This window comes from Diadema setosum, chromosome 9 (genome assembly GCF_964275005.1).
Source record: "Diadema setosum chromosome 9, eeDiaSeto1, whole genome shotgun sequence".
Classification (NCBI taxonomy): Eukaryota; Metazoa; Echinodermata; class Echinoidea; order Diadematoida; family Diadematidae; genus Diadema; species Diadema setosum.
In genome coordinates this window covers 34,948,168-34,961,726 of record NC_092693.1, presented here as the reverse complement: position 1 = coordinate 34,961,726, position 13,559 = coordinate 34,948,168, and the positions used below count along the sequence as shown (strand labels likewise).

The following is a 13,559-nucleotide window of genomic DNA, read 5'->3' as shown; positions in this document are numbered from 1 at the left end:
ACTGCCAAAAAAAACCTTTGCGGAAAAAATGGCAGAAAAGCCCCAACCTGCCAAGCTAGACTTCGACAACAAGATAGTCTTGTCTGGGATTCCTTAGACGATCACACATTGCGATTCCCTCATCACTCGGACCTATAATCCGCCTTTAGCGCGATATCCGTCCATACTTGTTTAAGGACAACGATCTCAAACTATAAGATACAAAAAATTAAATTCCTATTAATTCAATAATTAGTTTTGGCTGTACAGCACGACTTTCCTCAATGTCTATTACCTGTCACATCGATAGGTCAATAGGCATTTAATTATAATACGAGTAATTCCAAATTTACTTGTGTATCGACGACTTTCACAAATAATCAATGCATTTTTAATAGGAAAAAGTGTAGGGGGTGGGTATGGGGTGGGTAATTTAAGCGAGGGCCCAAAATTGATGCTCTCTCCGTGAAATCCACGCACAGAATGATCCCTTCTCACATTAACTGCTAAACTTTCCCACGCTAAATGTTCAGCTTTCCCACGCGCACTGCTAAGCGTACTAATGCGGTTGCGCCATCGGGAACCATCAAAGGAGATCACTCGTTCATGTTTTCGGCGACGCTCTTTGCGTATGCCGCCTGCTCTCAGGCTCCGACTAGCGCCGAACGCCCTCAAAGGCAGAAAACAAGTCAGTGAGCGAGTGTAAACCCCTTTTAACGACTAGCGCCGTTAAAGGAATTACACTCACTGCACTTCCGACATAAATACAAACCGAGAATGGCGTGGAGTATGCATGTTCGTGGATTTATTGGAGAGTACAAGTTTACCAAAACAAAAAGTGCTTACCACATTACATAACATAGTTACTCATGATAACATGATAGGGTTGTACACTTTATAGACGAGAAAGTAAAAACATGATCATACCAATGCTTGTTATACACAATTATACTTTCCGGTTTCAGGATTCGGTAATTTTACACCGACAAACAGAAATATTATCCAAGTAGTAAATGCTTTCAAACACGCCACTGCTATGTCTAACTCTGGAAGGACCCGGGTTTTCTCTCCGCAAATTTGTATTCATCTCATGACGAGCATCTGCACCGTGGAATACAACAACATATATACATGGCAGTGCTCTCTGCGTACGGGCCACCTACAGACAAGCACCCCGGATCCCGCCTTGCCTCTTAGGCCCTTGTCGGAGGACTCCCTGCATGGTAATCCGAGAAGTATCCCCATCGAGTATAACTACAATGGACTTCTCTGATTGACAGGCGAGCCCACTCAACTCGGAACCCACAAGCGCGTACAGACCCATATACAAAAGCCCCCTGCATCAGAAAAGTGCTCGGCACTAGTCACAGGCGGGCGCGTCCGTGACCCGCCGGCTTTCCTCACGGTGCCTCTTGATGCATAAATGGCCACAATAACAATTGTTAATAAAACAAACATTCCGAAATACACCCTTCCCTACGAGTTTGACATAACAAGTGGAAAACATTTCATGTACTGTATAAACTACATCTGCGCAGAGGCCCAGAAATGAACAATTTCCGCCATACGGGCACAGCCCGCCGCCAATGCGCAGGAGAGCGGTACAGCGGTAAAAGGGGGGACGCAATAAAGATCCACGTTACACATATTTTGTTGTTGTTGTTTTGCTATACACAACGTTAATCTAGAAAGCACACATCGGAACAAGAGCTAGTTTACATCCATAGTAAAGGCATTTTATGACTATCTCTAGCCCCAGAAAACATTACAAAACATTTACTACCAAACATTGGAGTTATCGAACTCAAAACGATCTCATAGACTCCCTTATCAATCTATAAACACCTTTCATTACCAACCTCACTACCCGTGTCTATTTCAATTTGATTACTCATTACATGTATTTGATATTTGTATGTCTTTGTCTCCTTCACTTTCTGTTCCTTCCGCGCCTAGAGCACTCTGCAGAGTGGATTTGGCGCTATATAAGTCATATCAATTATTAATTATTATCATATCAATTATCATGTCGGCTATCCCGCTTCTGAGGTCTTTTAGAAATAGTGCTATGCCAACATCGGATAAGTGTATGCCGTCCTGTTTGTAAAGAGTGGCGTCATGATGTCGGATGGCTTGATGCGTAATAACAGGAGCACCTGCTCGCGGACAACATGCGCGTGTTCGCTTGTTCATAGCAAGGCGAATCCTATTCAGCCCGATTCTGGTGGGAATCCGCAAAACGGGCGTATTTCCTCCTTGGCAGGATTTCCGACTAAACAATTATTGCTTCTGGAAGAAGTTGCTGCAATTTATTTTAAACATTGTCTCTGAGACCAGCTCCATCCGTGCTTTCTTCGGAAAAAACCCATTGTCGTTTGTACCCGCGTGGATGATGACGTGTGACAAGTTGCAGAAGTGCTGAGACGAAAGAATCGATTCCAGCCTGCTATGAACCTGGCCGAGTCGAAGCCCCCTATATCGTCTCCATTGGACTGGAGCCCGCTGCCTCATTGCTTGGACTCCCTCTCGACTTGCGAATCTCCCGGCCCAGTACGCTACGAGTCCCCAACTACCAGGATCGTACGCCGGCCTCGCCTGCCTGCAAAACAAAGAAAACTATCACCCGGCAGCGTCTAGCTCAACCAAATATTTGCTCTATGTGCCCAAGCCTTTGTATATAGTAAAATTGTCCATACTTTTCGACATAATTCACAATTTCTAAGCTGGGTTAACCCTGCTAAACTGGGTTAATCATACTTGAACTGCTCTATAATCTAACATGTTAATTTACAAAAGTTTATGTGCTCAAACTGAATGTTATAGCGAGCAAGACCCTCATTCCTCAGCATACCACAGTATATACCAACATAACAAAAACATATCCACTATTTTGGTAACTATACCAACATGAAGCAACGAACATAACTGTCCCCAACATGACGTAAGGGACTATTCTGCCCCTACCAAATTTATACGAATGTAACGTTTATGTGTATTTGTCACCCAGCGCCCCATCTGCTGGATTACCTGCGAGTCAAAACCCGCTACTGCCGCCGCCGTGGCAGCACATATTCGGAATGAGTGGGAGGTGAAACGCGACTCTAGTGCGCCAGCCATAGCCGGGAAAACGGGCAGCAGATCTAACGACGTCCATATACCTGAACAACTCTCTCGCCCGGGAACCGTGTCTCTCGGTATACACTGATGCGCGCGTATACAGTGAAGGCACTAGTTCACTGCTCTATGGTGGTAATTCGTGGGACTTTGCGCTGCGGCTGTAGTTGTAGTGCAGCACTAGCCCCGGAGACCGCGCCGCAAGGCGCGGTCCTGGCGGCTACCTCGCAGCTGAGCGGGAGCAAAAATCACGAATAACTCCATTGCCACATTCACGGCGACTTCACAAATAAAGCACGGCTAAATTTCTATCATAAACACAGTGACAATAAAAATGAAATATGCATTACATTTTCGATTTGGTTCTTCTCAACCATTTATCTAGAAACTGCAAAATTTTCCACATTTTAGGAGTAATAAGCGGCCTGACCTAGTGCAACAGTGGAAAGACTTGCTGCTATATCCATTAGTACGCATGTACGCATGCGTGAACAATGACGTCAACGTTACGGACGCTCAAGGATATGAATGATGCACCATCGCACGGTGCATATAAGGTGAAATGAATATGCATCATGTAGCCAGCAATACAGCTGTCAATGCACTGCACTGCATGCATGCTGTGCGCATGTGCAAGTGGTTGGGAGTTTTAGTGAGCATCGGTGAGCTGAAGATATTCGCCTTGTAAGATTTTCTGCATCATAAGCAATGAAATGCATCAGTCACCAAAATGAATCATTTAGGTTTAATCGACCCATGTAAGTAATCCTAGTAGTTTTTGTTGAAAAATTAAGAAAATATAGCGCCGAAACGGCACCGTTTTGTACAACTCCTCGATCTGAATGCGAAAAACGGCGCAGCCCCAACGCTGCACGTTGGGGCTGGTCGCAGTTAGTGCAGCACCTGAGTATAGAGGTTTGATCACTTTGAATCGGGGCATTCTTGAATAAACAACCCAAATCTACAAACTCGCCCTTCCATATCTTTTCTTTGGTCGATATGGGAACCGTTGAACCTAGCTCTTCCCTAGGTGTCGACATCAGGGGAGGCTTCGGGAATCCAGTGTCTGACGACTGACCCTGTTCATCGTCCTCGACCCCAGGCATTTCATTAACCTTATGTACGGTCACCGTAGGCCAAGGCACTTAGAAGCCCTTCATTACTTGGGTACTCACCGTTATCGCCGACCGCGCCACCCATGTCCTGCTCAGGCTGGGCCGTCACATGAGCTCTCCCGGCCGCCTGCCCCGTAGCACGGTCCTCCGTCTGCACCCTGTAGTCCAGCTGCCCAACAGCGGAACTTGCGCCGGGGCCCCGGCTGGTATTATGTTCGTCTGCTGAGCTTCGGGCCGCCGACCCCGCGGATCGCGAGGACACTGGAGGGGGAGTAGTCGTTCCTTCCCGGCGTGTACTGGGTGCGGGAGCATTTCGAGCAATCCTCCTTGCTCTTGTCGGTACCGGAGGAGCGCTGGCCGATGCTGCAGCCCGTGAAGCTTTCCGCTGCGAATGTTTTGGCATCTTGGAAATTCCACTGCCTCTGATCGTAGCAAGAGTTGACGATTTTGTATCCGAATGAATAGCTCTATACAATAATTTAAGCGAGGGCCCAAAATTGATGCTCTCTCCGTGAAATCCACGCACAGAATGATCCCTTCTCACATTAACTGCTAAACTTTCCCACGCTAAATGTTCAGCTTTCCCACGCGCACTGCTAAGCGTACTAATGCGGTTGCGCCATCGGGAACCATCAAAGGAGATCACTCGTTCATGTTTTCGGCGACGCTCTTTGCGTATGCCGCCTGCTCTCAGGCTCCGACTAGCGCCGAACGCCCTCAAAGGCAGAAAACAAGTCAGTGAGCGAGTGTAAACCCCTTTTAACGACTAGCGCCGTTAAAGGAATTATGCGCAAAATAAATTTCAAAGAATACTTTATTGGTGGGATTAGAGCATTATATTTTGGTGTTAAAGGGAGTGTTATAAATAGTGGATGGGCATCACAGAAATTTGAAATAAAACAGGGAATAAGGTAGGGCTGTCCACTTTCCGCTTTATTATTTTTACTTGTAGCTGTAGTAATGTCCTTGAGCATTAAGCAGAACAGTTATATACAGGATATCACTGTTATTTCCGACAACACAGCCCAACAAAAAAGAATGCAAAATCTCACAACTGGCTGATGATACTGTTATTTTTGTTAATTCGATGAGTCTGCTAATACAGCACTCGAGGAAGTTAAACGTTTTGGGCAAATTGCTAGACCAATTTTGAATGTCATGAAAACAAAAGCAGTAACAATGAAATTTCAAGAAAATAGTGTAAATAATTTGATTTGGACTAGTGATCCTTTGAAATATCAGGGTGTATTTTTAACAAAGAAAAAGAACAGAAACGAATCTGAACAATTAAATTGGTTTTTAGAATTAGAAAAGGTCAAAGCTATTTTCAAGTTCTGGAAAATTAGAAATCTAACAATGAATGGTAAAGCGGTAATTATTAAATCATTGATAATTTCTCAATTTGTGTATGTAGCTTTAGTTTTACCATTTCCAGAGAAGTTCATTATGGAACTGAATAAATAGATTTATAATTTTCTTTGTATTTCTAGGAGAGAAAAGGTGATGCGATCTTTTTTTACTGAATCCTATTGAAAAAGATGGTTTGAATTTGTTTGATTTACATGCTCGATTTCAATTGTTGTATTTGTTGTGGTTCGCAAATTATCAAGATTTTAGCATTTTATCAAGATTATTATCAAGATTTTCGCAAATTATCAAGTTTTTTGCAAATTATCAAGCAAATTATCAAGATTTTAGCATTTATCAAGATTTTAGCAAGATTTAGGTCTTTTAGCATGGGGTAGCGCTCATCAAACTTTATTAGATAGACTACTGTTATTACAAAAAAGGGGCACTTCGTGTTATTTGTGGCGTCCCGCCACGTTCCCATACAGATCCATTATTCACTAAATATAAGATTTTAAAAATTAAAGATTTGTATTTTTTTCAACTTGGACAGTTCATGTTTAATTTCAACGCAAATGCACTTCCCTGTATATTCAATTCAATGTTTACAAGGAATCAGTTTTTCCATAATTATAAATCCCACCAGGCAATCTTCTGAGTTTCATTTACCCCTTCTGAGAACATTATTGGCTCAGAATGCATTTATATACACAGGCCCTAGATTCTGGAATTCATTAAGTTGCGAAATAAAAAAATTCTCCTTCTTTGTATTCGTTTAAGCGGAAGTTGAAATCCTTTCTGTTAAACCCTCTCTGATGTTTCGTTTTTATTAACCAAGTCCCAACAACCACAGGGTTCATCATCCAACCATCAATCAATTAATCACTGAATTTATTATAATGAAATAGCCACCATAATCTCTGCACGGCTGTATGCAGCCACCAGCTGTTTGAAGCACCTCTTCAATTCCCTCTTCAATTCCCTCTTTCGTTTCCTTGATCAGCGTGTAGGCATTCTTTTTCTTCCTTCCTTCCTTCCTTCCTTCCTTCCATTTTTCCATCTATTCTGTCGAGTCGTGTCATGTTGCTGTGTGTCTCCTATTTTGTTCCGTCTTGTCTTAAATTATACTTGTGCTAAGCATATGCAAATAAGTATTTCATTAGATTTTTCTTGAGGGGTTCACAATCTACAAGCTTGCTTTTTAGTGGACCTCTCAGTTCTTTTTTTTTTCCAACTGAAACATAACCTTGTATTTTTCTGCGTATACATGCATATATATGTAACTTTATTATTGTATCATTCGATAATTATTTGCAAGATGTATGTATACGATTGTGATATGATTCCTAATTTATACTGTGTTATGTTCAGTTGGAAAAGGTGAAGAATGAAATAAAATGAAATGAAATGAAAATTGTCATCCAGACATGGAAGTTCATTATGTTCAAATTTTGGGTAGAGAAAATCGGTCCAAGTAAACTAATAATGAAAACGAACTGTTAATGTAAAGATATGTTAGCATTATGCAATAAGCGTAGACTACCTCGTTTCTACACTTATTGTTAACTTTCGTGGTGCGAATTAAGATACATTGATTTTCTTCATGTGAATAATATACTACATGAAGAATTGTGGTATAACAGTAATATATGTTTTAATGGAAAAAAAAAACTTTGTTTTTTGAAGAATGCCACAAGAAAGGTATTTTGACACTTAATGATGTAGTTGAAAATGGATGTTTTAAACATCTCGTGAGTCAATTTGTTGTGCACTTAAATCTGATAAATTATTAATGGACTTTAAGTATTGAAAACTTAAAAAGGCAATCCAGAGACATGGGTGGAACGTATATCAGAAGTAGATAAATGTGAAAACGCGCACAAAGATTGTGATATTGATTTATATGCAATAAAGGACAATGATTATATTCGATTATCTAAAACAAAATCGAAACAATTTTATAATTTTTTATGTGAGAGTAAGAAAAGTGATCTAACTATACTGCTATATTGGAAGGATAGATTTGATTTGAATGCTGATTTTGATTTGAATACTGTTTTGAAACAAAAATTTCGATAACTAAGGAACAACAAAGTGAAGCAATGCTTTTTCAAGACATTCCATTGTAATTTACCTTATAGATATAATATTTTCAAATGGAAAACTGTGACAATTTGTGTACATTTTGCTCTGAAACAGAAACCTTTAGTCATGTTCTCCTGGAGTGTCCTAAAGTGTCTATGTTTTGAAAAAAAGATCACTGATTTTATTCAGTTCGCTATTAGAGAAACCATTTTACAAAACGAGAAATTATTGATTATTGGAGTGGAATCAAATAGTCCAAATGTAACAAATATGAATAAAATATTGATATATGCGCAGTATGCAATTTATCAACAATACATGATGCACTTATTTCAAGGTCTTTCATACAATAGTTTGAAAATATGAGTTAGTTTTAGAAAAAAATGTTAGATAATGTTGCTGAGATTGTATCAAACATGATGAAATCATTTACTTAGTAACCAATGAAGAATTGTACTCTTTTGAGTATGTGCCCATTCAGTTGTTTAAAAAAAAAAATCGCTTGATGTATAGTTTTCGAAATGAATGAATAAAGTACCTCTGTCGAGGAAAAAAAAAATATATATATATATCGAACGAGAACTCGGTACACATCAGCGATTGAAAAAGTACCAAACAGTACTTTACAGTTGTCCTATCTGCATAGATGTCCATCATATCTAAGCAGTATGTTTCGTGTGCTTGAAAACCCATATGTGATGACATCTGGCAAACACAAATTTTAACTCCCCAAACCTAAAACTGATTATGGCATACGATCTTTGATTTATCATGGCGCAAAATTATGAAATGACCTGGATATTCTGGTAAATTCGTATCAGTCGAGAGTTTTAAACGTTATTTGAACACCATTCCAATTGCACTGAATGCTTTACATTATTGAGTCTACGGCATTTTCTTTTGGTATAATGTACGACATACTTTTTTTGTTTGGCTCTTTTTTTTTCCTCTCTCTCTTTTTTTTTCCCTACCTCTGTTGTTTTTGTTTTTTTTTAACTCCATATTGTTTGAGTTCTTTGCCTTACATGTACCTCGCTATATTTCAGCTAGATTTTTGTATTTCTTGTATAGCCATTTCTTTTCGTTTTTTTTTTACTACTCTCCCCTACTGAATGTTTTGTGTATTGTTATGTTGTTTGTACTTTGGTTGGACCCCTTCGAAAAACAGCAATTTGCTGAAAGGGTTATCCATCCCACGAGTGGTAAATACATAAATACTAAATATAAAAACTTACCGCGGGAGCCAAATTCATTGTGCAACGATTGTAGCAAGCTAAAAATTAAGTCGGTTATTGACAAAAAAATGTGTGTGTGTGTTTGTGTGTTTGTGTTTGTGTCTGTCTGTTTGTAGTTTTGTATGACCTAGGAACTGCATTTCTTATCCGACTTCATTCAACTTGTCATAGATAATTTGGGAATCGAGGGCCGATTTGTTTTTCTCTCAGTCATTTTTGACAGATTTCTCGCATAATACAGACAGCTAATTTCAGTTTCATTATCTTATTGTGCATGAAACGTACGTACAACGCAATCTTCGGGGAATTAAAGACCGAGTTGCTTTGAGGGAAAATTGACCGACGACGTGAAACTCGCGTGGATATCGACGCTCCCCAATGACGGGTTTGCTTCAAATTTACGTGAGTGATTAAAAAAAAAACCGAATATCCTGTGATTATGGTGAAATTCGGGTTTCTGGAATTTAAGATATCTACATGGATAGTCCCAGCCATGTACTGTTTGCAATTCCTATATTCACATACCCCAAGCTGTATACACAGGCCTACACAGCGATTTGCACGGACGATCTCTAGACCTATAAGACTATTGACTGTCCAGTGAGTGATCCTGTTTTAATTCAATAGAATCAATTCTAGTAGGCTATTATAATTTAGATGAAATAGAAAATTAACTCGCCATCTTAGTAAATAGATGGATGGTATCTTTCTCTTCTCGCTTGGACTTCTTATCTAACGATGGTAGGCCCTGTAGATGTTAAAAAGGGCGCCGGAAGCGGGGGGGGGGGGGGCACTTCCCCCCCCCCCCCAAAAAAAAAAAACAAACAAACAAACAAACAAACAAAACAAAACAAAACAAAACTTGGGGGGGGGGGACTCGTTTTGCTGGGGGACTCACGGAGGATCTTATACCGTCACATAAATGTACCCCCGTATGTTATAATCATAATCATTCGCACTAATTTTTTTTTCAACTATGTGTAATTTCCCTATAAAAATTTTCCTTAAAGTGCTCTATAAACGCGACTTTCGTACTGTTTTGACAAAAAGAAGTCCCTTCTGCTGTACCCCCGCTCCGTCTCTTCGCTCCTTCGCCGAGGATTTCACACCATCACATAATGTGCCCGAGATTTTGCCCCTCCCCCCCCAAAAAAAAAAAAATAAAAATGAATAAATAAATAAAAATAAAAAAAGATTTTAAAAAAATGAATAAAATTAAATAAATAAAAATAAAAAAAGATGTTAAAAAAATGAATAAAATAAAATAAATAAATAAATACATAAATAAATAAGTGTTCCGGCGCGCTTGGAAGTTAAAATACAGTCAAACTGGCCTTAGCGGCCACCAGTCTATAGCGGCCACTGAAAAATCTCCCCGAGAGAAAAGCCCTGTTAAAGACCATGCGTATAGCGGCCACCTGTCTAACGCGGCCAGCGGCCACAAATTTTGTTTCCCATGGTAGATTTTAACCTGTCTATAGCTGCTTTGTAGCCGTGCCAGTTATTCCTGGGCAACGTTCAGTGATCGCCGCCGCTTCAGTCATCACTCATTCAGTCATAACAATGCACTAGTGTACACATGCTACTGTGCAACAATTTCATAATCACCGGCATTGTTCAATGCATGAAACACACGTGTGCATACACACACACATACATGTTTAATATGTTCATGTAGGCTATGCACACAAAGTTGGATAACCTGTCTGTAGCGGCCACTTTTAACGGCCACTTTTTTCGTCTCCCTTGGGTGGCCGCTATAGACAGGTTTGACTGTAGTCAGTCTCGAGTAGAGACAGATCTCCTCGTAATTATTGCCATGCAGAACAAGGGCCTATCATAGTTACCTATCAGTGCCAATCCGTAAAAATTTCAACCAAAAACTTCCTGAATAGGGCATTTCAGCCTTGTTGAATCCGTTCTAGTTGAACACCTAAGCCTACCTAATTGATGTTTGGCTTACCGATTTGATGAATCTTTCCAGAAAACAAAACAAATATGTGGGTTTTTTTTCCTCGCACAGAACTCGCAGCTGCCTTCCAAATCACAGCGGCGTTCAAATCAACTGCTTTGTTGAACCAAAGACCGCACGCAGTGCAAGCCCACTGCTTGCGCTTGTATACTGGGCATAGGCTATGTGTAGGCCTACAGCAGTTGATTTGAACAGCGCAGCTGTTTGGAAGGCAGCAGCGAGACCTTTGCAAGAAAAGAAATCATCTTTTCTTTTGGATTATTTCATAATATCTTTAAGCCAAACATCAATTAGGAATAAACAAGGCTACCAACGTTAGATGAGAAGCCCAAAGAGAAGAAACAGATAGGCCAACACTATGTTTTAAAAACTACACGTAGTATGGAAAAAGAAAGAAACCTTGCATCTATGACATCAAACTTACGACGCCTTCCAATGGAGTTCACCCATGCATGCCGGTTGGTAGGGCGTGAACCTCTCTGTCCCGACCGGCATCGTCCCCGGCTTAGCGTGCACACTGTTACGTAGGGTCCCTCAAGTGGTGTTGCCACAACCGAATACCAAACTCAACTGAGCCTCCTCTTCTTGCATTTTGTCTTTGACGTTGTCAGTTTCGACAAAGGCTTCGACAAATCCATCATTGCAATCAGTAGATACAGTAGATGACAATTTGCAAATTTTGACAAAACTCGAGATTACCGCGGCAAATCGCGCCGGTACGCCGTTCACCATGTCCATGATGTCTACGTCACACAATAGATAGCCGAAATCATTACTGCCTCACCCGCAGAAAAGCAAAAACAATTCAGCTCTTTAATACCGTCTGATAATGTCATGAACAGCCTTCGGGTATCAAAACTTATACTGTATACTGTATTGACATTGTTCGTTGACAATCGGAATCGACTTAAAAGTCTCCTCATTAGTTTGTAGTAGGCGGTACTCTGGATATTCAATTCTTTATAGGCCTACAGTCCTTGCTACCTTTTCTTCTTTTTAATCAGTCTTCCTTTTTCGCTCCCTCACTCCCATCTTTTTCTTGGCAACCATGCTATATTTAAATGACCATTGTTATCATTGTCATTATGCGCATGCGTATTTGGTAAGGTATGATTATGTATATTCTTTAAATCTACGCAATGGCCTAATCATGTATAAGGCTTCCATTGGTCCCCACTGTAACCCCTGTTATATTAATATGTATGTAGTTAAGATAACATCTGTAAAATGGATCCGCAGGCCGGCCCTTCTCGAAAGCATGGCAATCATTACGTTACTTGATACACACCTTCCATGGTTTCCCATTTTCCTGTTCAGGGAGTATGTCAGCAAACATGTGCGAGAATGGCCCGTGACCTAGGTCGTGGCAGAGAGCAGCAATTTCAACACACCGGATCTCATTCGGTTCAATACTTTCATTTCCGTGAAGCTGCAGACTAGTGATGAGTTTTCGCGCCAAATAACACACCCTGGAAGACAATAACATCAAAGGGCTTTTGCTTCTCGCTTCGAAAGAGTGATTATCCAAATATTCTAAGATATGATGCATATCAAAAGTCTTACAGAAAAAAAAAACTGATTTATAATTCTGTCAATATCGGAAGCGGAAGGATTTAACACATCTTTCAGGCAGCAGAAAAGGGAAATGAAATTTGTATATTTCATTTGAATTTATTTCTTTGTTTATTTATTTATCCATTTATTTATTTATTTATTTCGTTTTATTTTCACAGGGTAGCCCTTTCAGTTAAAGAAAAAAAAAATGTAATTTACAAAGATGTCCTGCATAAAAACAATACAAAATACATACTTTTGAATCCTTTTGAATCTTTGAATACGCTTTTCAATCTAATAATACGGGGGAAAGGGAAATTACAAACTCAAACAAAATTCCTACAGAAACTTACATGATTTACATATTTTTCCAAACATAATCAACATACATGCACATCAATATACATAACATGCATTCAGACTTTCACTATCCCAACTAATCATAGCAAGAACATAGACAGAAAACCTTTCACAAAATCAGGACACAGTACAGGCGATCGTTCACTGACAATTGCAGTAGGCATATCATGATGAACACGTGTTACCTTTGAAATCTTAACAAAAATGTATGATATATATACCTTGTCATGAGTCAAAGTTATCAGAGAACAAAAAAAGCTAGAAGTTAGAAATACGTAAGAATTAGTTTTGTGTGTATATATTTATGTATGTATGTACATATATATATAATTATATATATACATATATATATATATATATATATATATATATATATATAATTTCATTCCATTTTATTTTATTTCCGAAAAAAGTATACAATACAATGTGACATTGTATAAAGCGTGAGCGTCACATCACTCCAACTGTGGATGATCTTGTGTCAGTCTTGAATGGTGCCACTACATTCAGCACGCTTGACCTCAACTCGGGGTATCATCAACTCGAGCTTGATGAAGCATCGCGTCAGTATGCGGTGTTTTCCACGCATGTTGGGCTCTTTCGGGATAATAGGGTCAACTTTGGATTGTCATCGGTATCAGAGATCTTCCAGCATACCATCCAAGCTGTGTTTCAGGACTTACCAGGTGTTTTGAATGTACATTGTAAGTGATGACATTCCTGTGTTCGGTAGTAGCAGAGCCGAGATTGATGTCCGCCTTCACGCTATCATGCAACCAGTGGCGTATCTAGGGGGGC

The 13,559-nt window shown here is 39.8% G+C and overlaps 1 protein-coding gene across 1 annotated transcript in view; it reads right to left on the bottom strand.

Moving 5' to 3' along the window:
- Window positions 1-13,559, bottom strand: part of LOC140233337 (deoxynucleoside triphosphate triphosphohydrolase SAMHD1-like) — a 58,642-nt gene that overhangs the window by 28,334 nt on the left and 16,749 nt on the right. The window contains exon 3 of the mRNA XM_072313447.1: window positions 12,136-12,316. Within this exon, the coding sequence (XP_072169548.1) occupies window positions 12,136-12,316 (181 nt within the window). The remainder of the gene's footprint in view (window positions 1-12,135; window positions 12,317-13,559) is intronic.